The sequence below is a fragment of the Glycine max genome, chromosome 2, assembly GCF_000004515.6.
Source record: "Glycine max cultivar Williams 82 chromosome 2, Glycine_max_v4.0, whole genome shotgun sequence".
NCBI lineage: Eukaryota > Viridiplantae > Streptophyta > Magnoliopsida > Fabales > Fabaceae > Glycine > Glycine max.
The window spans coordinates 4882268-4907768 of record NC_016089.4 but is presented as its reverse complement, the minus strand read 5'-3'; the positions used below and the strand labels follow the sequence as shown (position 1 = coordinate 4907768).

Genomic DNA, 25501 nt, shown 5'->3' with positions numbered 1-25501 from the left:
GGTGAGCGATGTTATATATATACATACAGTTATACACGCACAGTTTATATATAGTTATACGCGCATGCAGAAAGTAAATCATCAACTTAACTTCTCAAATATTTTTTATACAAGTCCTTTAATTAAATTATATAAATTAAACTCTCAAGTATTGAATATCAGTTAATTTATTCTCTTAAGTTGGTATATTTTACTAAACTATTGGGGACTAGTTTGATCCTTAAAATTGTAAGTCGTTATTCATTTTAGTCTTTCTTAAGTGAGGTCTATTATTTTTAATATAAGTGTTAACATCCTATGGTGATAATTCCTAACATAATATATTGATTGATGACGTGACCCTAGATGAATTTATAACAGCTTACATGTCCAATCAACTTAATTATATATTTATGTATATTTTTATGATATTTTTTTAGGTAAAAAAAAAAAGATAAAATTGAGAGAAATAAAAAACGTTTCCTATTAAATGAAGTATTTTTACATAGTTGTGAATTATATCGACATTTTTCAACTAAATCAACATAAGAATTTTTTAGAAAAAAAATGTGCATCGATCTTTTATCTGCATTATGACTTTTAGCTACATAGCTTTTTTCTTACTGAAATTTCTTCTTATTACAAATTCTTGTAAAATAATTGCACTTTTTTTTTCTTATTTATGATGTGCAATTCTTTGTGAATGATCTAATTTTTTTTAAATAAATTAACATAAAAATTTTCAGAAAAATTATGCATCATTTAGCTGTATTTCTGTTATTTACGTAATGTTTTCTTATTGAATTTCTTCTTCTTATGAAAATTCTTGTAAAATATAAAAAATAGCAAATTTACGCATATTTATGATGGGGGATTTTATGATGTTTTATTAATTTTTCTAAAAAATATGTCACGCTTCATATTATTTAATGAATCACATGGTTACATTACATGTTGTTCCTGTAAATCAACAAGTAAAAACGAAATATTGGTTACATTTGTTTTCTTTTAATAAATTACTCGCTTCAAACACGCATTTTCCACAATTGAGAAACAGAAATTCGTCAACATTCAATTCAATCTTATTATTGCCTTGCATTATGCTATCTGATCGTAGCTAACTATACCACTTGATTTAGCCTTGTTCCTATGAAGTTATTGCAATCACTTTCGTTATACTATAGAATTGATTTGATTATGTCTTGTCAATCACACAAAGTTACCACATTGCATTTCCCACCCCGCCTCTCTTCGGCAAAAGGTTTCTCCAGTGGATAATTAACCCCAATCATTGTGAAATTATGCGTTGATCATTATATAAACTATAAGTGTCTATTACTTCCATAGTACCCTCTTTTATGTTATATAATCTCTTTAGGAAATGACACTTTTACTTTCTGTCAAGAGATTATAATCTTGATAAATCTTGAAACCTTTCCGTTTTTCCAAAATGCCCTTTTTTCTCTTCATCTTTTTTGCCCCTTATTGGGATGGTCATGATTACTTCCACAAAAAATCACTATTGGAGTGGTTCAGTGGTTGGGTTAGTTTTCTTGGTTGGATTTATATAATTTCCAACTTCTGGAGCACCTTTTACTTTCATTAAATTCATGGCAGAAATAGCCAAAGTTAAAAATAAAAAGGAAGTGATCACGAGAATGGACATGCTCCGACACCACCACAACCTCCATTAGTCTTCGTGCCTAACTAACACCTTATCACCTATTTAGTTGTCATGAATTAATTTCCTTTAGGGAACTTTTCACTTTACTCTTTACATAAGTGAAAAGAAGTATTAATTTGTTGTATTTGATATTATTTATCTTTTGTTGGACTGTTATGCTATGTCTCATTTTTTTATTAAGTTAAAAGATTAATTATTTGAGATTTGAAGATTCATTTAAGGACTGATATCTCTAAACATATAGATTAAAAATTGAATATTTGATCATAAATTTAAAAGAAAAAATTATTTATCAATCATGTCATACTACATTAATAGTTTATCTCAAAATACTTTTTACTTTAGATAATTAAGAAAATATTAACCTATCTAATAATATTTTCACTTATTAGTATTTCACTTAAATACTTTAATGGGTTTACAATTACTTTTTAAATTTTTTCAATGAGTATTTTTGTCAAACAAAGTCATTTTATCATTGTAACTTATATAATTAATATTTTATATGAAATATAAATTTCTTTAAAAATAAATTATATAAGACGGAAAGAGTAAGATGCATGGAGTTTTATTTGGTGTCTGTTTTAATGATTTGTTTAGTGGTGGGTACCAATAGACTTTTACTTTATTGAAGGCAAAGACAAAAGAATTAATCATTAAACAAACCTAGCAGCTGCTCTTATCTATTGGTTGGAGAATGATAGAGAAAGGCCTTTTTTAGAATTGGAATCCTCTCAATCATTCAGTAAAGTTCAAAAAAACCTTCCATAGTAATTCAAAAGAAAGCAAAATTGGAAGGTGTTTAACTTTGAGAGGAATAATTGAGTGCCGATGTTGGGTGTTACTAGTTACTACCTTTTTTTCCCTCTCATTCTTCCATCAAAACTGGCTCTAATATTATGCCTATTAAAAGGGACCCACTTGCTTGAAAAGCTCTATATTCCCAAACCCACTTCTCTTATTAAACCACATAAAAACAGGACCAAGTCATGATTATGTTCAAGGTTCAGACAAAAGTTAGCTCAAATTTATATTATTTGTCGACAGGCATAGTCTAATTAATCCAATTTCATAAGTTAAACGGTACGAAAATTCTCATCTTTATTAGTGAAAATAAGGTTCCTGAGTCATCAACAACAAAGACTGCAATATTACACTAATGGAATTGGATCCAGAGAAAGGGATTAGTCAGTCTCCCACAATATGATGAATCAATGTTTGAATTTTTATTCAAAGAGGTGTTCATATTTAATATCTAAGTGTCTCGAATAAATATTATCCCAATACCCAAAATTACAAGCATATTATATATATTTCTCAAGTTAGTACCTCTTAGAGCCACACTTACCAATCATAGGAAGAGAAATCGCGCATGTCAGAGTGCCAGGTACATCTTTTCCCAGAGCCACCAAGAACAAGGAAAGGAAGGGTATAAGACAAAGGAAACGCTGGCTTATCTTCCAGCAGTGAAACAGATCATCCAGTTATGGAAAGCTTTGGAACATGATTGTATATGTATAATGTATCAGGCACATTTTGAGTCCCTATGTGTTATTTTAGTTTGAGGGAACATGATAGGATTACTGTGTCTACAGGTGAAGCAACCCAAATGGAAAATAATATAGTAATAATAATAAATAAATAAAAATTGTAAAACAAAACAACACAAAGACAAAAAAAAAAAAAAATCAATTACACTGCAGAAATGGAAAAACTGTCATTTGTAACGCACACCGAGTCCAACAGGAAATTATGCTGGACTAAGTAACTAACAAGGGGGTTGATAGGTGTTACATATATGGTGGTCTAATTAATTTTCAAATATAGGTTTGTTACTTGGTTGGAATGATCTCCATGATAATCATTACACTTTAGGACTATTGGGTATTAACTATTAATATTAACAGATTTTGTGACACAAATTCTTGCATACAAATTAAATAATCCATGTCCTCCTCTCCTGTTTAGATCGATGCTATCTTGTGATAAATGGCTTTCTAGTTTCAATCAGCAAAACTGGATGGAGAAGTTTCTAGGATTAGTTGTGAGTTGTGATGTATGATATGTTTAAATTAAAGTTTGAAAAAGTTTATTTTGCAAAAGAAATTTTTAAATTGAATTTTAAGATAAAATTGAGACAAAACTCAATTTATAATTGGTTTTAAATGATAATGAGAACACACTTCTTTAAATACTTTTTCTTTAATTGGTTAAAATTTATTAAAAAATATAAAATTAAGAGAAAAAATTATTAAATATGATGCACGATTCATTAAATTTATATATCATTTTCAATAAATTTCAATAAAAGAAAGTGTGTTTGAGAAAATGTATTAGAGTGCATTTGTACCATTTCTCATGATGGCCAAACATTTTATTTTATCAATTTTGTTTTCTGAATATAAATTGAGGACTTCCCATTCCCAACTAAAAATCAAATGGAAAATGATCCTCGGACATCCTCAGCCCCCAAGTGTCAAGTGATACCTAGTGAGAGAGGGAAAAGAGAAAAGAATATAATTGTTATAGATGACATGATGCCGTAAGAAGAGATTGATAGAGAACAATAATAAGTGTCAGTGTTAATTAGATGTTTGAAAATGTTGGATGTCCAAATATCATTGTTAAAACTTAATATAGATGCACGTAGTCATTGCATACTCTGAAACAACAATATATATGGACTTACTCATTGCATGGTCTGAATCAACTATTGGAAATCTATTAACTATAATTCCAAGTTAATTGAAGCTTCTTATGACGAAAGGGAAACAAGGTCAGTTCTCAATGGAAACATGTGTTAGAAATATGCTTACATTTTCCCTTTCACTTTGTCCTACAAATGTGGCAATGGTTTTGAATATGATTTGCAACACCAAACCCCCCAAAATGTGATATTCCATGGTACGTTTTTTTTGGGGGAGGGCGGGGGGGTCCTGCTAGAATATGAACTTTCAAATATCCCTTAAAAATTACTTTATTGTGAAGAAAAAAATACACTATTATTGAAACAGAAACATGTCCTAACTTTATGTTGTTGATGGATACATAAAAAAGCAATAGTAATGACTGAATGTTTCAATTGGTTGTCATGTCTATATTTTCCTTTATGAAGTACCCTATTCATCTTTTGGTATTTGAAATAGTAGAGTAATAATAGCACAAAATTGTCCATCTGAAATAGCACAATTTTAAGAGGGAAGAGTCTTTGGTGGTTCACCTCTTTGCTATATCAAACCAAGAAAATCAAGCAATAATTCACCATCCCACCACCAACTAGACTTCTGTAGTTCATAAAGAGAAGCTAAATATAGTCACTAGCCTAGCCTTCATGATAAGCTGGTTTCTCTATTCGATATCCTTTTTGTCTTTAATGCGAGTCTCATGCTCTAAGATGGGGCCTTCAACGATGCATAAGACTTTTGTTATTACTTTGTATTCAAGGGCTGACACTAAAGGTAGGGTAAAGGTATCACCTATAATGAAGGGATGTTGGTCCTGCGGTGGCATGCTGGCAATTTCCTTTTCTTTACTATGTTGTAATTTGCCAGTATCATCAACCGCATAAATATTTTACTTGTAGATAGAAATTTGAATTGAATTGTGCCTAAGGTGCCAGTCATTTTCGTAGAGCAGATTCACCCATTAGAAGTAGTGTTTTACCTAATTTTTGAACGTGCCTTCAATTCAGTTGACAATTTAGCTAAAGCCTTGTATTGTTAACCTCAAACACTAATATGATATCCATTTGAAAGAAGGATAGAAGTAACTAATTAAGAATGTGAACCTGCAAAATCCTAGGGGTCCTAGACTATCCATGCATGGACAAAGAGTCTTCATTACTTGTCCCAAAAGCATGCAACAATAATTATTGGAGATTTATTCATGTCAATATATTAATTGAATATGCAATTGAACATTTACATTCAAAGACGATTTTTTAATGATTTTTATAAAATTGTTATATTTTTTCTTTTATTAATAAATTTATCATCGTATTTTATTCTAACACGATTTTAAAGCAACCGTTCTCAATTAGACGTCATAAAATACTAATTTTATAGTGGTGGGTTTTAAACAATGCACTATTTTGATCTTTAATTGCTCTAGATTTTGGCTTTGGATACATGGAAATAGCCTTAATTGGGATGAATGCATATGGATATGAGGCAAAAGAGATTTAAATTAGCATGCAGGTTAATTGTTCAAAATATTTGTTTGGCATAACCGATTGGTTAACCCATTCACTCAGGGTTTAGATTGAATTGATAAAAATTAACCAATTCCATTAATTTTTAAAAATTTGATATGACTCATCAGATTGAACCCATGATGAGTCAGATTGACCCAGAAGTTATGCATATTTTTAAAAAAGAAACATGTTTGCCCTCACCTATCAACTTGAACTCAACACCAATTCACCAACACTTTGTTTCATGCTTTCTGTAATTGATTAAGCTGGATATGCTTATAATAATTAATTCTTAATTTTTTATCAAATAGTTAATACTTATATATATACATTTTAGGAGATACTTATATATTATCATATTTTCCACTGTACAAAAAATATATTACAACAAAAAAGAAAACAAAATTGTGGCTTTAAATTCTATAAAATATAATTTTTTTTATTAGGGTAAGACCTATAATGGGAAGTTGCTACTAATTTGTTATAATAGATAGCAATGTCTTTTACATATTTTTATAGAAAGCAGTAGCTGAAATGCTTAACAATAAACCCGCATCTTCTGTAAAAAATAAAAAATAAAAACAATAAACCCACATCAACTTCATCTTCCAATTGCTAGTATGACAGTTTAAAGGAGTTATTAAAGCCCAGGCCCAGTTTAAGACATTTCCTGCCATAATGGTATTTTTTAAATTATGATTTTTGGTCCATTTACCATAAGGGTAGGGATTTTGCTTTGTGCAATCCGTATGGATCAATTACCAATTTTTTTTTTTATAAAAAAATATGTTTTGTGAGTTAATTTAAAATTAATGGACCATATAAGATTCAAACTTATGACTTTTATATTATTAGCATAATGCTCTAACCAATTGAACTAATAGACCAATTATGTTATAAAATAATTAATGCAGTTATATATAACACTAAAATTTTTAATATATATTTAATACACATATAAGTTTACATATGATAATTAATTTTGTTTTAATATATTTAATGACCACAATTAATTATCACAAAATTTATTATGTAAGTTTACATGTGCATTAAATATATGTTAGAAATTTTAGTATTATATATATTGACATTAATTATTTTATAACATAATTGGTCTATTAGTTTAGTTGGTTAGAACGTCGTGTTAATAATATGAAATTCACAAATTTAAATCCTGCATGAACCATTAATTCGTAAAACATTTAAAAAAAATTTAAAAAAACTATATACGGATTGACCATCCGTAAGCTTGCGACGAATCCATAAGTTTACAGATTCAATTTGTTAAGGATAATTTTGAAAATAACAAAAAAATGTTGGGTGTGCAATAAAAAACGTTTTGTGCGCAAAGCAATTGCCTGAGGGTAGTGATGAAGGCCTTTTAGCAGCAAGTTGTTCTTCAAGTAGAAGTGTAGGCTGTTCTTTCGGCTTTAGCCCATAAGTAGATGAGCCTTAAATCTATTTACACCTCCCAAGTTTTCTAACTACACTCCTCTCTTCTCTTTATATTTTGTAATGTTAAGTTATATTTTTTTATTTGTTAAAACACAGTTCCAAGAACTACTTCCGAAATAACATATATTAATTTAAAAAAGAGTTTTTGAAACTATGTTTTAACGAAATACATAGTTCTTAAAATTACTTTCCAAAAAAAAGATATCAATTTTAGAAAGTAATTTCTAGAATTATGTTTTAATAAAATACAGACAATTTTGGAAACAACTTTTTGGAATTGATATAGTCATAAACAAAATCAATTATGAAATATATGGAACTCTTCTCTTAGAGCCGTAATAATCATTTAAACCTAATTGTTGGATGCAAACTTATTTTGACACTAAATATTAAGAGACTAATAACCCGTATGTGAAATTCCCAATGAACCAACCCTGAGGAGACACCATTACCTAATGGTGTGCTAGTACCTTTGATTTGTCATTATTGTTAACTCTTATTGTCATATTTTTGTGAAAAACAACACAAAGCATCACTGTACACACAACTTGATAGATTAGACTATGGCTATTAAGAAAAATGAACTGAACTAAAATCTTTCTGATCTGAATTGTGCTAAAGAAACTGAACTAAATTGTTCCATAGTTCAGTTTTTAAAAACTGAATTGCTTCAAAACCAAACTGTTTGAACCAAATAACGTGTGAGATTAAAAAATGTGAAAATATTGCTTAAAAAGTAAGATGTTTATTGAGAACAATTCAAACAATTCTTCTTCTTCGAAATAGTTCGCTCAAACTATTACACAATTTAATTTAGTTTGTCCTAACAATTTTTACAATTCACTTCAAATGGCTTGGAGTGAAAGGCTTTCAGAAACTTTGTGTTCACTAGGGATGCTAAAAAAATCAGTTTTAAAAAAATAACTATAACTAACTAGTTATATAAAAGTAGGTATAAAATTATAATCAATTTTATAGTTATCGATATTTCACATAACTTATTTTTATTTAAAAAATAATTATAATTATAAAATTATAACTAGAAATGGATATTCTAAATAATTTATTTTTGCTCATTCATAATTAATTTGAGATATAAGTTGTTATATAATTAATTATAAAACTAGTTTATTTATAAGTAGTTATTTATCCATATTTTAAAAACAATAACCAGTTATATTAAAATATATTTATATTTTAAAAAATAATTATGAATAGCCGTTGTGTTCAGTGTGAGAGATTCCCATTCGTATGAGGTGCTAGTTCAGCAGATTGGTAGTTGGCATGCACTTGGCCCCAATTAAAGTATTCAACAACCTCATTTTTGTCGTAGAATGCAAATGTCAATGGGACACGTTAGTGCGTTACGTCAGTACCATGAGCTGTGCATGCTTACCGTATCACAATTACTAGGATTAGTTCATTCAATTGCCCACTTTTATTTATATAATTTGCTTATGACGTTAATACTATGAGCTCAGCATGATTACCGCATCACAGTTAATGGTTTAGTTGCTCATTTTTATCACATCTTTTTACTTTATTTTTCACTGCAATTACATCTTTAGATTTTTAGATTTTTTTTTTCAAAGACATACAAGAAATTTTTTTACCAAAAAATATAATTCCTCCATTATTTATCAATATATACATGTTTATTGTCCAAAGTCTAAAGAGACTCGAATTTACACTGTATTTTTTTTTTTTTTTTGCAAAATCCGTTGAGAATTTGGATCTTCTTAACTCGAATTCTCGACGTGATTTTTAATTTTTTTTAAAAATATCAATAAACAAAAAGTAAAAAAATTAGAAAAGTTAATAAAATTAAATAAAATTAGTTAAAAATACTATCGTTCAATAATTTTTTGAATTTATATATAGTGCGAAATGAAATATATTGATAGTAAAATAAAAATTGCTTGACTAAAATTTCGGGATGATATGAACACCTATTTTTTGAATGACCTATTAGTCTACAAATTAAACAATATTTTGGTTGACCTCTTTTGCTCTCATCGATATTAGTTCATATTCTTGTTGATTTTGATCGATATTTTTTATTTCTCCTAATAGTTGTATTGATACATAATTGTGATCCTTTATATGATGAACAATAACCATGATGACATATGCCTCCTAATAGGATTTTGTAGACACTTGACACGTAATTCAATGTTTCAATTGTGATCCTTCATATCATGTTTCAATTGTATTTTTTAGTATGTTTTGTTATTTTCGTTTTATTATGTTATGTTTATTATGTATGTTTCTATGTCTCTCATTTCAGTCACGTTTTAATTTATGTGTATTATATAACTTAGATGTAGTAATTATTTACTGTTTGTGTTTCTCATTTATTTTAAGACTGATAATTAATTATCTCATTTTTTTAATTAACGTACACAACGAAACAAAATCGCCAATGACACTCAAATTTAATTTCAGAATAATTCATAACATGTTCAATTACCTTAAACTTGCAATTTATTTAAGTGCCTATATGATAACTAAAAAATTATATCATAATATTTTCTAATTTTATTAATTTCCTCTATTTATATTTTTAAGAATCTTTTAAAAAATCAATTTTTTTAAAATAAAAATATTAAAAATCACATTGAGAATTTGGGTTGGGAACCTAAATTCTCAACGAATTTTGCAAAAGAAATTTCAAAAACACAATATAAATTCGGGTTCTACAATGCGACCAGTAAACATGTATGTATTGGTAAATAATGTAAGTGGTATGTTTTGGTAAAAAAAAAAAATCTTGTATGTTTAAGAAAAAAAATTATGAATAATAAACATGTATGTATTGGTAAATAATGGAAGAAATTGTATGTTTTCCTAAAAAAAATTATTGTATTTCTTTGAAAAAAAATCTATTTTTCATAATTATTTAAAGCATAGAAACTTATAGTGCAAGTTCTCATTGGTTCATCTAATCAGTAGTGACTCTGAGTGCGGTTGAGATGAACGACCGGTTAGGACTTCATTTTAAAGGGATATCAATTTTTTATCTATTTAGTTTATATAAATAAATAAATATTTTATATAATTAGAAATACAAAAACATTATTAAAATTGAAATAATTGTCAATATTTTCTTTAATGAAACAATAATAAGTCAATTAATAAGTGATGTTTCGACTTTTCAACAAAAATATATACAATTTTGTGAAAATGAACCGATAAGTTTTGCAAAACGTGAATGTATTAATTAGCCTTTATGATATCACATTCTTTGAACATGCTAATTATTTTCCTAATGCATGTACAGGATAAAAATAATATTTACTATTCTCTTCATAGTTGTATTTGATAAAACAAGTTTTTTAAAACTAAAATTGTTTTATTTATTATATATTATGTCATAAGGTAGATTAAACAGTCTTGTTTTAATAATCTAAAGGGTTGGTATAGTGGTATAAGGTATCTTTGTGTTAACCAGTGGCGGAGCCAGAAAAATTATAAAGCCTGGGCAAAAATTTAAAGATAGCAAATTCACATTGTATATAATATGTAAATAGTAATCAATCAAAATAAAAGAGACTCGTCATTTTGTCAACAAAAATATAGTTTAAAATAAAAGAGATAAACATAATCTTACAATAGCGGGTTAAATAAAATTACGAGGCAAGTGTCCTTTCCGAGACTTCTTTGCGGTAAATGTTCGAATAATATCAATATCATCAAGTGACTTGAATATCTCCCGCTCGGTGTAACATACCATCAAGTCATTGAACCACACATCGTTGATCTTATTGCGCAATTTAGACTTGATAATCTTCATTGCTGAAAAAGCTCTTTCAACGGATGCTGTCGACACCGGCAATATCAAAGCTAGCTCAATAAGTTTATAAACCAATGGAAATACCAAATGTTTCTCAGTTTGAACCATCTTCATAGCCAAACTTTGAACATCTTCACAAGTGGAAAAAGAAGCATTTCTTCTCACTTGAAGCACATAAGTTTCAAGTTGATCCCTAATTGTTCCTTGGTCATCATCAGAAAAGTCTGCATGATAAATATCAGCAAGACGAGCAAGCTTATCAACATCAAACTTGGAGAAAGAGTTCTTGGGGTCAAGACATGAGAAGCAATCAAGTATAATGTTACTTCCTTCACTAAAGCGGTGATCCATCTCCACACATATTTTATCAATAGCAACATAAAAAATCTCTGCACGGTAATGATGAAGATTAGTGATAGTCCTCCCTTCTGCTCTTGAACGACCCCGAACTGGTATTTCGTCATCCATATTTGGTACCAGAATACTTTTAGCAACACAAAATCCTTGGACATCGGCAAAAAAATTATTCCAGCCACTCTCTCTCATTGTGCCCGACCGAGCTTTGACAACATCAACTAATTCCATGGCATTCACAATATTAAGATCTTTTCTTTGCAATATATTTGAAAGCTCGTTTGTTTCCTATGACCTGGATCACGCACAATCTCATTTGGGTTAAACTCATTAACCACATTAGGTGGCGGTTCTAATTCGGCTTCTTGTTGTACAACATTCACATTCTCAATACTTGCTCTATCAACCAAAAATCTCCTCATCTCTGAAATTAAATGATCTTAAGTTAATACTCAATTAACAATTAAAATCATAAGAATCAAAATTTAAATAAGAATAGTTTTTCAAAATAAAAGTAATCTCTTATGATTTATAAAGAGTAGGAACAAGCATTATATTATATTCAATTAAACACCATTATAGAAACTAATAAAATTAGATAACCAAAAGAAACCTTTATTGTAGATAATTTATCTATCAATAAACAAATTTACAAGTGGTATGATTCCACTGTAAAAGATCTTTTTACTGCTATTATAAATAATACTATATGCTTATAATATTACTAGATACACACTTTAGTTTGACTTATCAATAAAACTTTTATAACCAATGAATCTTGCTGTGTAGTAGCTTAATCTGACACTTAGCAGCACACAAAATGACAAAATATATTATAAAGTAAATATTTTTTATAATGAAATTTATTGAAGTTATCAGTATGATACAATATTATAATTTCACCATATGAGATTTTAGATAAACTTGAAAAATATGGGACCCATTTTCACAATGTTAGTACTTCTATATAACATAAAATATTTAACCTTTCAAAGACAAACCCAAATTTTCTTCTTCTCTGTGTCTGCTATTACTAGGTGGTGCAAATAAACCCAAATTTTTCTTCTTTTTCTTCTCTGCTACCTTTGTGTTAATTGTTTCAATTTAAAACCACAATCAGTTGAAATTAAACAATTACTAACCGAAAAAAAAGGGGAAGGCGGTAGTCGGAAAAGAATCAGTAGGTGTCGATGGCGGAAAGCTTTAAGGTTTCTACAGTGTTGCTGCGGTGACGAAGCTTTACTTCTTTTGTTTCTGTTACCTATATTTTTGCCCTTTTAATTTTTAACTCTTACAATTGTTTTGCCCTTTCAATTTCTTGCCCTTTCTTTAATATTTTTCTTTTAATTTTCTCCATTTTTATGTTTGTGTAAAATTATTTCATAATTTATATATAAGTATTTATTTATTATAAATTATAAATTTTAGTTATATAAAATAAACATTCACTAAAATACTAGTAATTGATAAATGTACAACTTAGATTTATAGAACAACATCACATGATATTTGCTTTAAGCTCATAGTAAATTTGTGAAAAAGCTGACCAATAATAATGAATTCATGTGATTGGTGTTTCTATAGTTGTTATTACCCTATTGCATGAATTATCGTAATTATTGTTTACAAAGGGTAAATAAATGAGAAGGAAAATTCTACCAAGAAAAAAAAAAAAAGAGTGAAGGATAAGAATACACAGTCCACAAAAAGGGTTATGCCAGCTAGTTCAACTAACTATTTAACATCAAGATATTTTTTGTTGAATCTGCGTGCTAAACATGATAGTTGCCCGTTTAATTCATTAATAAAGAAAAATAATAGTACAGCACCAAAAAAAAAAAAGAAAAATATTAGTAACATAAAATTAAAAGGGTTATGCCAGAGTCTGGGCAATTGCCCAGGGTAGCCGGGCCTTGAAACCGCCTATGGTGTTAACATTGAAAGATGATCTAATAAGTGAAAAAATTTGTGTTTGATTTTCTTCATGTGCATGTGAAATTTTCAAGGATCAACGACGGTCACATATCACGAGCGAGATTATTCTCAAATTCAATGGATTAGGAAACACACATGATTTCTAATCCAGAACCAAAAAAATAGTTGTGAGTAGTTTATATATTTATGTCCTTCTTTCTCCTTTTCCTTAATTTTTATATATGAAAAAAGAGAAAAATAGGAAGGCAATAGAAATAAATTATTGAAAGTGAAATATATAAGTTTTTTTTTAAAAAAAAGGGCAATTGAGTGATTATAAATAAAAATTATCTTTAGTTATGAAACTTGGTAGCAGTAAAGAAACCAAATCCTACTTCAATTTATAATTGATTTAGAAGAGAGAAATAGAATAAATGAAAATAGAAAAGAGATCATTTGAAAAAAAAAAAAGAGAAATAGAATAGAAATAAAATGATATGTAATGTTGTTTGATTTAAGAGATGACTTAAATATATTTTTAGTCCTTAATATATACCAGACTTTTGCATTTGGTCCCTAATAAATTTTTTCTTTGAATTGGATCCCTAATATTTGAAAATTTTTGTCTGAGGTTTATGTCGTTAGTCAAAATTCGTTATCTACTTACATGACTGTTAACCAGACACATAGGCATGTGACATATGTTGTCATGTGTAATTTTTGTCTGAGTGAGAATATATATAAAAAAAATTTAAAAAATAAAATAAAAACGAAGTCGTATTATTTTTGTATTATTTAGGTGGTCTTATTCCGTATTGCCCACTTCACCTTCTTGTACCCTAATTTCCCAATCAATGTCACATGCACCTTCTCAAGGTCCACCCCTTTGTTGGAAAAATGGTCCACCCAAATGTACCTTCGCCTCTTAGCACCTTGTCGACATCCAGTAGCAGAAACTCCATCATCGTCAACGGAATCCATCGGTTCACGGCAACATCATTGTCAAAGCTTCTGAACATCATTTTTTTCCTAATATTTTAGTATATTTATTATTTTCAATAAATTTTAACTAATAAATTAAGTGAGTATGTCATAAAGAGAGTGTGTTTTTAATATTTCTCAATAAACAATCACTTTAAATATAACTATTTTTGTGTTATCCATATTTTCTATGAATATTCTTGAAAGAAAATTCATTATTCATAATTTTTTATGTATAAAATGAACACGTCCAACTTAATCCAGCCATCGCTTTCGTTATATGGTTCGTAGCTTTAGATAATATCGTTAATACGAGATTTTGCTATGCAAAGATGGATGGCCACGGAAAAGGACCCACTTTTGGATCAAACATCAATAATTTCGTACAATATTTTTAAATGCAAAGATGGATGGCCACGGAAAATGTCACTAATTAATGAGAAGAAAACAAACTTTTTCTTGTTAGAAATTAAACCGTTTTCACACCTATATATAAATGTGATATGAGTGTCGAGTGTGGAATCACTCTTAAGTCATTACCAACTACACTAAATTATTACAAGGAGTAAAGCTATTCGGAAGTCCACTATCGAATCCCAATTTTTAAGTAATAAAAGAGTAAAAAGGATAAGAAATGATAGATATACAATTTAAAGAAAGTAAAAGATAAAAAATTTAAAATAAAAAATAAAGAGAGATACAAGATAAATATTTAAAATAAAAGATTATAAAGAGAAAATAAAGATGATGATAATGCATTTGAATGCTTAAAGCTAAGTTCAGAATTTAAAATATCTTGAGGTTATGCTAAAATTACTTGTGATGGTTAATAATTTTTCTCATCCCAATTTCTACCTGATAATGTATCTTTGGTTTCTCGCGTGAAAAGTCTAATTTATCTATTTTTTTCTTCCAAATTTCTTTACAAAAATAAAAAATAATAAATTACATTAAGATTAAATATGCATAAAATAGATTAAACAAATCTGACTCTTTCTCTTTCCTTTCTACTCTTTTTGTATAGACATCCGATCCTCTATGTTTCTCTTTTGCTTTCTAATCTTTTTATAGTCTTAAAGTAGCTTTAAATTCATGTCATCTTGTGTTAAGCGAGTCTGGGCTCAATGAATAAGATCATGATCACAGGATTATCGTCGAATTCACGCTCAGTGCACCTTAAATCTGAACTGACCGCTGAGCGAGAAAATGCGCTGAACCTATATTTCGCGCAAAGTGGTCTTAATCTTTAACTTTTCTTTACTCAAATTTTTTTATCAATTTTTCTCCAAATCCCTGTAATTGTTTTCTTTTGAATCCCGCTAGTAAAAACTAACATAATATTAAATTCTTCGTTACTTCATTAAAAATAACAAAAAAATAAATAAATTATAATCATTCTTAGTTAAAATTAACTATAAATTAAATCTAAACTTCGCAATTATAAAGCACAAAAGACAAAAGATTGAGAGAAAGAGTGAAGTAGAAATAAAACTAAGGAAAGGAGAATGGAAGTAGCACATGTTTGCACATTAACGGTGGCTTTCGAGATGCAAGCTATGCAAACAACTCCCTGTTCAGCTATACTTATATAGACAACATGTTTGTGGTCAAATATATAACTGACAATGACGACAGAGAACTACGTTGTAAACGACCCACTTTTGGATCAAATGTCAATCACTTCATAGCCCGTACGACATTTTTATATGCAGAGATGGATAGCCACGAGAAAAACGTTATTTTATGTAAAATCATATATGAGAAGAAAACAAACATTTTCTTGTTAAAAAACAGTTTTCACATCTATATATATATAGGTGTGGTATGAGGTTCGATCAAAAGCATAGAAGCACAAAAGTAAAAGAACGAGCTAGAAAGTGAAGTAGAAATATAACAAGAAAAGAGAATGGAAGTAGCACAGGTACTCCACATGAACGGTGGCGTTGGAGACGCAAGCTATGCAAACAACTCCCTTGTTCAGGTATACTTACAGACAACTTATCATAAAAAAAGCAATAAACATAAGTTTGATTGAAGGGCAATATAATGCTAACAATTAATATCCACAATATTTAATGTTAAGTTTTATCTTTCAATAATACTAAGTTCGGTTATCACCTAAAATAAATTTCATACATGTAAAAGATAAAAGACAGTAACACATTAGCGTCTTATAAATGATAGACCAACATTGGTACTAATTATACACAACACGATGTACTAATTATTTAGTGTCATTGGTTATAACTTATGAAGCAAAAGGTGATTTGTTTGACAAAGCCCATAAGAGAGGAAGCCATAAGAAGCCTCTATTGCAGCACACACCCCAGAAGCTTGGCAATTGCAGATTTGGGTTGCTCTTCTGGACCAAACACTTTATTTGTTGTGTCTGAATTCATAAAAATTGTGGAGAAGCTTTGCCGAGAGCTGAACCACAAATCTCCAGAATACAAAGTCTTTCTGAATGATCTCCCTGGGAATGACTTCAACAACATCTTCAAGTCTCTTGACAGCTTCAAAGAGAAATTGTGTGATGAAATGGAAAGTGGGATCGGTCCATGCTACTTCTCGGGTGTTCCCGGTTCTTTCTATGGAAGGGTTTTCCCATATCAAAGTCTTCATTTTGTCCATTCCTCATACAGCCTTCAATGGCTATCTAAGGTACACATGCATATGCATGTTAACTAAATATTTTTCTTAGTACTATTAGTGTTTGTTTTGTAGGAGCTTTCAATATAATATGCGCCTTATATGAAAAATAAATAATTGTTTGTTGGTGATTTAATTAAATAGGTTCCTGAGGGTGTAGACAACAACAAGGGCAATGTTTACATAGGCAGTACGAGCCCCAAAAATGTTGTGAGAGCTTACTATGAGCAATTTCAGAGAGATTTCTCTCTTTTTCTCAAGTGTCGTGCAGAGGAATTGGTTGAAGGAGGACGCATGGTTCTCACATTTTTGGGAAGAAGAAGCGATGATCCATCTAGCAAGGATGGTTGCTACATTTGGGAGCTTTTGGCTACTGCTCTTAGTGATATGGTCTTGCAGGTATACATTCCCAACAATTCGTTAATGACTCAACAAAAAGATGATGAGTTTGGATGTAATGGCTAACATTAACTTAAAAACTTGTTTCTATAATATTTTGTCATAAAAAATTATGATGCGGAAGATTCTCTTTCGTTAGTAAAAAAACAATTGAGTATCATGACTACGTTTTTATTAGTTTTTTAAACAGAACGTCTAATTTGTAAGCAACCTTTAATACCAAAAAGAAAAGAAAAAACTATATATACAAACTAATCCTTCTTGGCTATAATAAACAAAAATTACGAGAAGGAAACGTGGACCTCTCTTTTCACATTGCTACTTTTACAAACTACAAGAGAGCAAAGACAAATAGAAGACAAATACAAATAAAAGCATTGCTTTTAATCCTAAGCAAGTTTGACCATTAGTTTGATTGGACAAAACCAGCCAACCAGCTAGGTATAAATTGACTTTTTTGCCAAGTTCATGTATACAACTATTGTAATGATAACAACTGAATCTTTGGATTTATCTGTTTTTTTATAGATAAATCGTAGTGTTTTTAATATGCTCTCTAATTGTTCTTTAAATTAAAAAAATTGAGGATTACATAAGAACTGTTTTACCATTTGATGATCTGATTACACACAAAAAAATCAACTAAAAACATTCTTTATAATTTTATATTAGCTATTAATCAAACTGTCTGTTTTTTTTTTTCTTTTCATATGAATTATCATAGCAGACCAGAAAAAAATATACTTTAAATACAATACACATTGTCTGTTCAAACATATTAACTAAATTTGGCAAGATACATGAATATAAAATCTTTTTACTATTTGCTGAGCAGGGAATCATAAGAGAAGAGCAATTAGATACTTTTAACATCCCTCAATACACTCCATCCCCATCTGAAGTGAAATTGGAAGTTCTTAAAGAAGGATCATTCGCCATCAATCGTCTAGAGGTTTCTGAGGTGAATTGGAATGCTCTCGATGAGTGGAATGCTCTAGACTTTGAATCTGAAAGGTCTGAATCACTTAGTGATGGTGGATACAATGTGGCACAGTGCATGAGGGCTGTGGCAGAACCTATGCTGATTAGCCACTTTGGTGAAGCTATCATTGAAGAGGTTTTTTGCCGCTACCAGCAAATCTTGGCTGAACGTATGTCCAAGGAGAAAACCAAGTTCATCAATGTTACCATATTATTGACTAGAAAAGCATAAGCAAGAAGTTTGCATCTATATATGGTTTCTCAAAATGGATTGTTGTAGTTGTTGTGAGTTGTGACTGTTTGCTTGTTTGTGTTTTTTTCTAGCAATTAACTGGCAAAATGTTAAGTTGGAGAAAAAGAAAACTAGTATGATGCTGTACCTTTGGTAGTAAGTTTCTTTTTAATATTATTATGTAATAAAATTATTTATGTGAGACTATGATAATCAGTATTTGGTGTACTATATTTCATATTTTCATTCCTATTATTCACTCGCCAAATATTGAATAAACTCATAAGTTTGGGTTGTCTTGAATTTTTCTTATGCGTAACAAAAAAGAATATCAATTGAAGGAATATAAAAGATATTCTAACGGATAAGTGGTAACAAAGGTCCTTATAAACCCCAAAAGAGGAAAAACCAAACACATAACAGTCTTCGTATTCTATTAAGTGCTTTTTACTTCTTATTTCATTATTTTTACTCCCCCAGTTTAAGCATTTCTATTTTATTTCTGTTTTGTAACTATCACAAATTCAACTATCATGAACTCAGAATATTCAAAACAATAGAACTACTCATGCATTAATATTATAAATGTTCATTCATCAAACATGAAACATAAACAGTATAGCAGAACATAGATGGTCAACGAAGGCATAATTTCTATTCCTATTCACCATCCCCTTCCTACAACTACTCTAACTTTCTCCCCTTTTTGACATCATAAAAAAGGAAGAATCTCTAACCAGGACAAGCTCGTATGGGGAATATCTTGAGGAGCTACTAGAACTAAGAGCCATTATAAAATGAGGTGGTTGATATGAGGATTCAGGAGAAGATTCTGCTACAAAAGCATGTTTTTGCAGAACAATAGTATTAAACCAATAGAAGAACTTGTCTTGCCTATATGTGTTATATTCAATTACCTGTCTCATGGATTGTATCTTTAACCGAAGTTTTTTCTCATCTTTCACCACTCTCCTGACTTACTAAAACGGAGTATTTGGATATTTTTTCCTTTTTATTAGGTTCTGTTTTAGGAGCTTCTTTTCTTTTCTTACTTTGAGGGAGTTGCTCTTCATGAAGATTTCCTAACCTCATATTTTTTATGTTTCTTTTCCAAAGAAAGCATATTCTTTATTAATAGATTCCAACATGAGAGGCACCTCATACTCTCTTAAGAGTCTGGTGAGTAACATTCTATAGGGAAAGATTTGGGATTTGCTAGACTACAAGACTTGACCTATATATCTTAATATAAGATAATACCATCTTCATATGTGTCTCCATTGTTCAAGTAAGTAGAAAAATAGTCCCTTAACCAAAGAGTTATGATACCACTCTAATGAAAAAATAAACCAACACAATAACAAATTCTATAATAAAGCAATAGTCAGTGGAAATAAACTTCCCTAAAACTATTTCCCTAAAACTTGCAAGAACCTACGAGGAATACTAATGAAAATAGAATGCAAAATAGAAATTAAGAAAAAAAACACAAAGACAAGAGACTCAATTTGTTTAATATAAAAAACCCATCATTGCAAGGATAAAAATCACGGGTCATCGATACTAAAGAAATAACTCCACTATAATCAATTAAGATACAAGAGAGTCTCCAACAAGCCAAATGTGCCACAAACAGTCAAATTGAAATGTATTTTTGACGATCCAACCGGACAATTTGAATTATCACGTGTGTAGAAATCACTAATCTGCGATTGTAATCTAAAAAATGTTCTCTAGTGGGTGTGTTAAAATCACAATATTTTGTAACTTTTTTCCGAGTCTCTCTTCCTAATTTGTTCCTTTCCTTAAATAAGTGAAATAAAATGAACATTTTGGTTTGAATCTTTATTTCACATAGAAAGAGAATACAAAATAGCACTTTGGGGCTCCCGATTCTTTTCTTTTTATGGCAGGGCTTTCCCAAATAGGTGTATGCATTTTGTTCATTTCTCTTCCAGCCTTCATTGGCTATCTAAGGTATATATATTCATTAAATATTTTTCTTAGTTTGATTCACATTAATTTGTATTTTGTAGGAGCTTTTAATATAATATAATATATCTAGAATGAAATGATCAAGATTTAATATCATATAATCACTTAAAAATTTACATAAATTTTTAAAAAAATCATATGACCTTTTTTGACAGGATAAATAATAATTGTTTGTTATGAGTTAATTAGGTTCCTGAGGGTATAGACAACAACAAGGGCAATATTTACATAGGCAGCACAAGTCCGTCAAATGTTCCGAGAGCTTACTACGAGCAATTTCAAAAGGATTTCTCTGTTTTTCTAAAGTGTCGTGCAGAGGAAATAGTTGAAGGAGGTCGTATGGTTCTCACAGTTATGGGAAGAAGAAGCGGGGATCCATCTAGCAAGGGTGGTTACTGGTTGCTACATGGCTACTGCTCTTAATGATATGGTCTTGCGGGTACATATTTCGGATAATTTATTATCTATTATTTACTATTATGGAAAATGCTAACATGTGTTTAAGACACTGGCTAATTAAAGAAGTAAAAGGAAAAGGTTTCTTTTTTTTTATTGGAATGAATACAATTAAATATGTTTTTCTGTGAATTTTAAATATATAATTTTTAATAAAAAAAATTCTTTAATTCTTTAATCAATATTCTAATGACACATGACAAAACTATTATTTATTATTTACCATTTGATAATATATGATTTTTTTTATCTATGGGTATTGAATGAAGGATTTACAATAGTTCATGCAAGCTCAACCACCTCAACTAAATTCCTTGACAAATAAAAAATAAAAAAATTAATGTGGTAAACATTATTATTGTATTCTGGCTATTATATAACGCTGCCTATGTTTTTTGTTGCCTTTAACTCTTCTCAAAAACTGTTTGGATTTAAAAAAAAAAAAACTTTAAATACAGTGCACATTAATTATCTGTAGAAACGTATAATTATAAATAAATTCTCACAAAAAAGTATAGTTATAAATAAATTTAATTAGCAAGATGCATGAAAATGAATGTTTTTGCTATTTGCCGCAGGGAATAATAAAGGAAGAGCAACTAGAAACTTTTAACATCCCTTATTACACTCCATCCCCATCTGAAGTGAAATTGGAAGTTCTTAAAGAAGGATAATTTGCCATTAATCGAGGTGTCTGAGGTGAACTGGAATGCTCATGATGAGTGGAACGCTCTTGAGTTTGGATCTGAAATACTTGGTAATGGCGGATACATGCAATGTGACACAGTGCATGAGAGCTGTGGCAGAATCTATGCTGGTTAGCCACTTCGGTGAAGCTATCACAGATGAGCTTTTTAGCCGTTACCAAGAAATCTTGTCGGATCGTATGTCCAAGGAGAAAACTAAGTTCACCATTGTTACCATATCACTGACAAGAAAAACATGAGCAAGAAGTTTGCATCTGAGGTTTCTAAAAAGGGTTGTGTTGTAATTGTTGTGACTGTTAATTTGCTTGCTTTATTTTTCCTTTCCTAGCAATAATTTACTAGCAAACTGTGAAGTTAAGCTGAAGACTAACAAAAACTACGAGTATTGTGTTGTACCTTTAGGCTTTTGGTGGTAGAGCTTATATATATATATATATATTCTCCATCCTTTAATAAAATTATTTATTACGTGAAATTAATCAAACTATGATATATGATTGATCTATTATATTTCATTTCTGTTGTTCACTCACCACACATTGATTAAAGAATAAAAGTTTGAGTTGTCTTGGATTTACTTTGTATGCTTTTTATCTGAATCTGCTATTGCTGGACTTTGATTATGAGAGGAGAGGGCTGCATATATAATATATTCTGATTCAAAGTTGGAACTGCGACTTTCTTTTGATTCTTCTCTTCCCGATTTTGCTCCCACTTCAAGATGCATGTTCATCAAATACTACATTACATCTCATTAACCAAGTTAAGATTTTATAAATTAACGAAGTTTAAGAGATAGTAACGGATTAGAGACAAAAGTTAAAATATTGGATACACGTCAGAAGTACTTTTGTGAGTTTTTCTAATGAAAATATAAAGCTTTTTCTGATAAAAAAAGCTCTCAAAAGTTAAACTAGTCTTGTCCTGACATTCATATAATAACCAACTTCCTCATAAGATTGATAGTATTGTCGGGTTATTATCAAAAGCATTAGATTTCTCAATTAAATTTGCAGTAAAGGGTCAACCTAAGTCATCTTTTGAGGATACAATCACACAAATCATCAATAATCTGATTTTAATTCGAAAATAAGATGGGGGATTTATCAGTAGCAGAATTAAACAGAGAACAAAATTAAACTGAAAAAAAAATCAAATTCAAAAAACTATCAATCCAAGAATCCAATTCTTGTGATAAAATTATCATAGTTTCAGAACAGAGATACGAATCTGATCAGACATATATATCAATATGAATTTCATAAGATAATCATCTAATATGCATTCTTGAAAACTGAAAACACCATGGTATTTCCTAATTAACATGAATTCAGGCACAAAAACATATTGGCATAGGCAACCAACCAATCGATCACCTAATCTCACAATTGGATTCATCAATCCTAATCCTCAATCAATTTCCAAAACCTAATCATAATCAAGAATTGAACTTTAGAAACTGAAAACAGAAAAAAAAATATAGATTCTCAATTAAGAAAAAGGAACTTAAATTTACCATAATCCTTAGAATCCTTGAATTGAATTCGAAATTAACCCTCCATTGAAGTGATCAACTCAAAAAAATGAAGAGAGGAGAAAAGGAGAAGTAGGAAGAAGTGAGACAACACATCTGAAATTAAAAGAAAGTAAAGGTGTGTGTTTACAAACTCTCAAAACAGTTTTATTACAAAGGAGTCTCTTAATTTCGTGGACTACACTAAACAACTCTAAAGCCCACCAAATTAACTATTAAGACCTCATTGAACCCCTATTGAAAGAGATAAGCCCAAAATACTGAAAATCTCTAAAGTCCTCTAAATATTGAAGTTTTTTTTAGTGTGTTATTAAGTAATAATATTAACTTAATAGAATTTAACAATTACTTCAATCTAATGTCTTGCTACTTCATCAAAGAGTCTGATATAATAATCACAATGTAATTTGTTTTTGTAAATTATGATTTTAAATCTCTCATCTAAAAAATACAATTTATAAAAAATAATTACATATAAATATCTTATCAAAGTTCATAATGACATAAAATCAATGGATCGTTAGTACCTCATCCGTTAACATTATTATTTGACAACGAACTAGAACTTAAACAAAGTTTTGCTACCGTAAACTCACTTAAAAAATAGAAGATGTATATTAGCATCTAATACCTTTTCATTTAGACAAAAAATATAAAAAATTATTTTATTGAAGATTAAATTACAATTTTAATCTCTTTGATTTTACAAATCAGCCATTTTTATCCCTTTGATTTTTAATTGTAAAATTGAATCTCTAGCTTTTTAAAATTGACAATTTTGGTACTTCCGTCCAATTGTCTTAGTGACCGTTTGCTTATTAACGTTGGCCAATTAAATCAATGAGGTGGTTAACAGTGAATAATGATGATTAATAGGATAATTAACTTAATTGTATATCGTTCTCAGTACTTTGTGGGAGTGTTGCAGACTGGATCATCGACGTCTGGTTCTACTCGTCGGAGTTCCAGGACATGATCTCTGGCGGCTTCCTCTCGCCGACAGCGAAGGCACTCTGCGTGGAGATGACGTCAGGATCTCGAAGATGGCGTCACCCCCGCTGGTGAAGTCCGCCCAGGCTCGTTGGATTTCGTTCCCGGACGGCACGTTCGACTTCGATTTTGCCGACGACAACACACTGGAGGAAGAAGAAGCTGGTGAGAAATGCAGAGGCTTTAATTGAAGAGAAGCCACTGAAAGACATGGATTACTCTAGAGAGAAACATGAAGAACATAAAATACCCATCTTCAATGGTTGATATAAGCCATGTCTCTTCATTATTGGATCTCAAGATATTTCTATAAGTTTTGGTTCTTTGGACATTATATGGGATTAATCTTCCTTTAGAACTTAATCACATTTAAAACATTTAAAATTTATCGTTACTTCTCAAAAGTATATTGTACAGAAACCTAATCAATCTCGCAATCTAAGCATGGCTAACCGAACTAAAACTATTGGATATGTAATAATTGGTCCATGAATATGTAACAATTTAATCCTTGTAAAAACGAAAAATTTTGATTTGACCTTTAAATGTATAAAAAATAAACACTCATATGTTATCACACAACTTATTAAAAAATTGATTTCAAACTTTACAATTTAATGTAAATAAGTCTTTGAATATTACAGTTTAACAACAAAATATAATTATTATTTTTACATGTTGAAGAATTAAATCAAAATTTTTGTTATTTTACCTTTTTTTTCATGTCAATTATCATAGGAAACCGACTTGCTGCCGTTGACTCTTCTCAAAAACTGTGTGGATTTTAAAAAAAAAACCTTTAAATACAATGCACATTAATTATCTGTTGAAACGTATAATCATAAATATATTTAGCAAGATTCATGAATATGAATATTTTTGCTATTTTCTGCAGGGAATAATAAAGGAAAAGCAATGAGATACTTTTAACATCCCTTTTTACACTCCGTTCACCTTCTGAAGTGAAATTAGAAGTTCTTAAAGAAGGATCATTTGCCATTAATTGTCTAGAGGTGTCTATAGTGCATTGGAGTGCTTGGGATGAGTGGAATTGAGTTTGAATCTGAAATCGGATACAATTTGGCACATAACATGAGGGCTGTGTGGCAGAATCTATGCTGGTTAGCCACTTTGGTGAAGCTATCATTGACGAGCTTTTTAGCCCTTACCAAGAAACCTTGGCTGATCCAATGTCCAACGAGAAAA

The 25501-nt window shown here is 29.7% G+C and overlaps 2 protein-coding genes and 1 pseudogene across 2 annotated transcripts; 2 read left to right on the top strand and 1 right to left on the bottom strand.

Moving 5' to 3' along the window:
• Window positions 1-10929: 10929 nt before the first annotated feature.
• On the bottom strand, window positions 10930-14393 carry LOC102663408 (uncharacterized). The gene is made up of 3 exons (XM_006575739.1): window positions 14288-14393; window positions 11753-11881; window positions 10930-11678 (listed from the first exon to the last, which is right to left on the bottom strand). The coding sequence occupies exons 1-3, from the start codon at window positions 14391-14393 to the stop codon at window positions 10930-10932; spliced, it is 984 nt and encodes a 327-aa protein (XP_006575802.1).
• Window positions 14394-16258: 1865 nt separating this feature from the next.
• Window positions 16259-18613, top strand: SABATH2 (salicylic acid methyl transferase-like protein). The gene is given in 4 exon segments (NM_001250193.1): window positions 16259-16333; window positions 16609-17013; window positions 17146-17400; window positions 18236-18613. Coding segments are annotated over 4 exon segments (1113 nt in total).
• Window positions 18614-19245: 632 nt separating this feature from the next.
• On the top strand, window positions 19246-22010 carry LOC100794391 (salicylate carboxymethyltransferase-like; annotated as a pseudogene).
• The last annotated feature ends 3491 nt before the right edge of the window (window positions 22011-25501 follow it).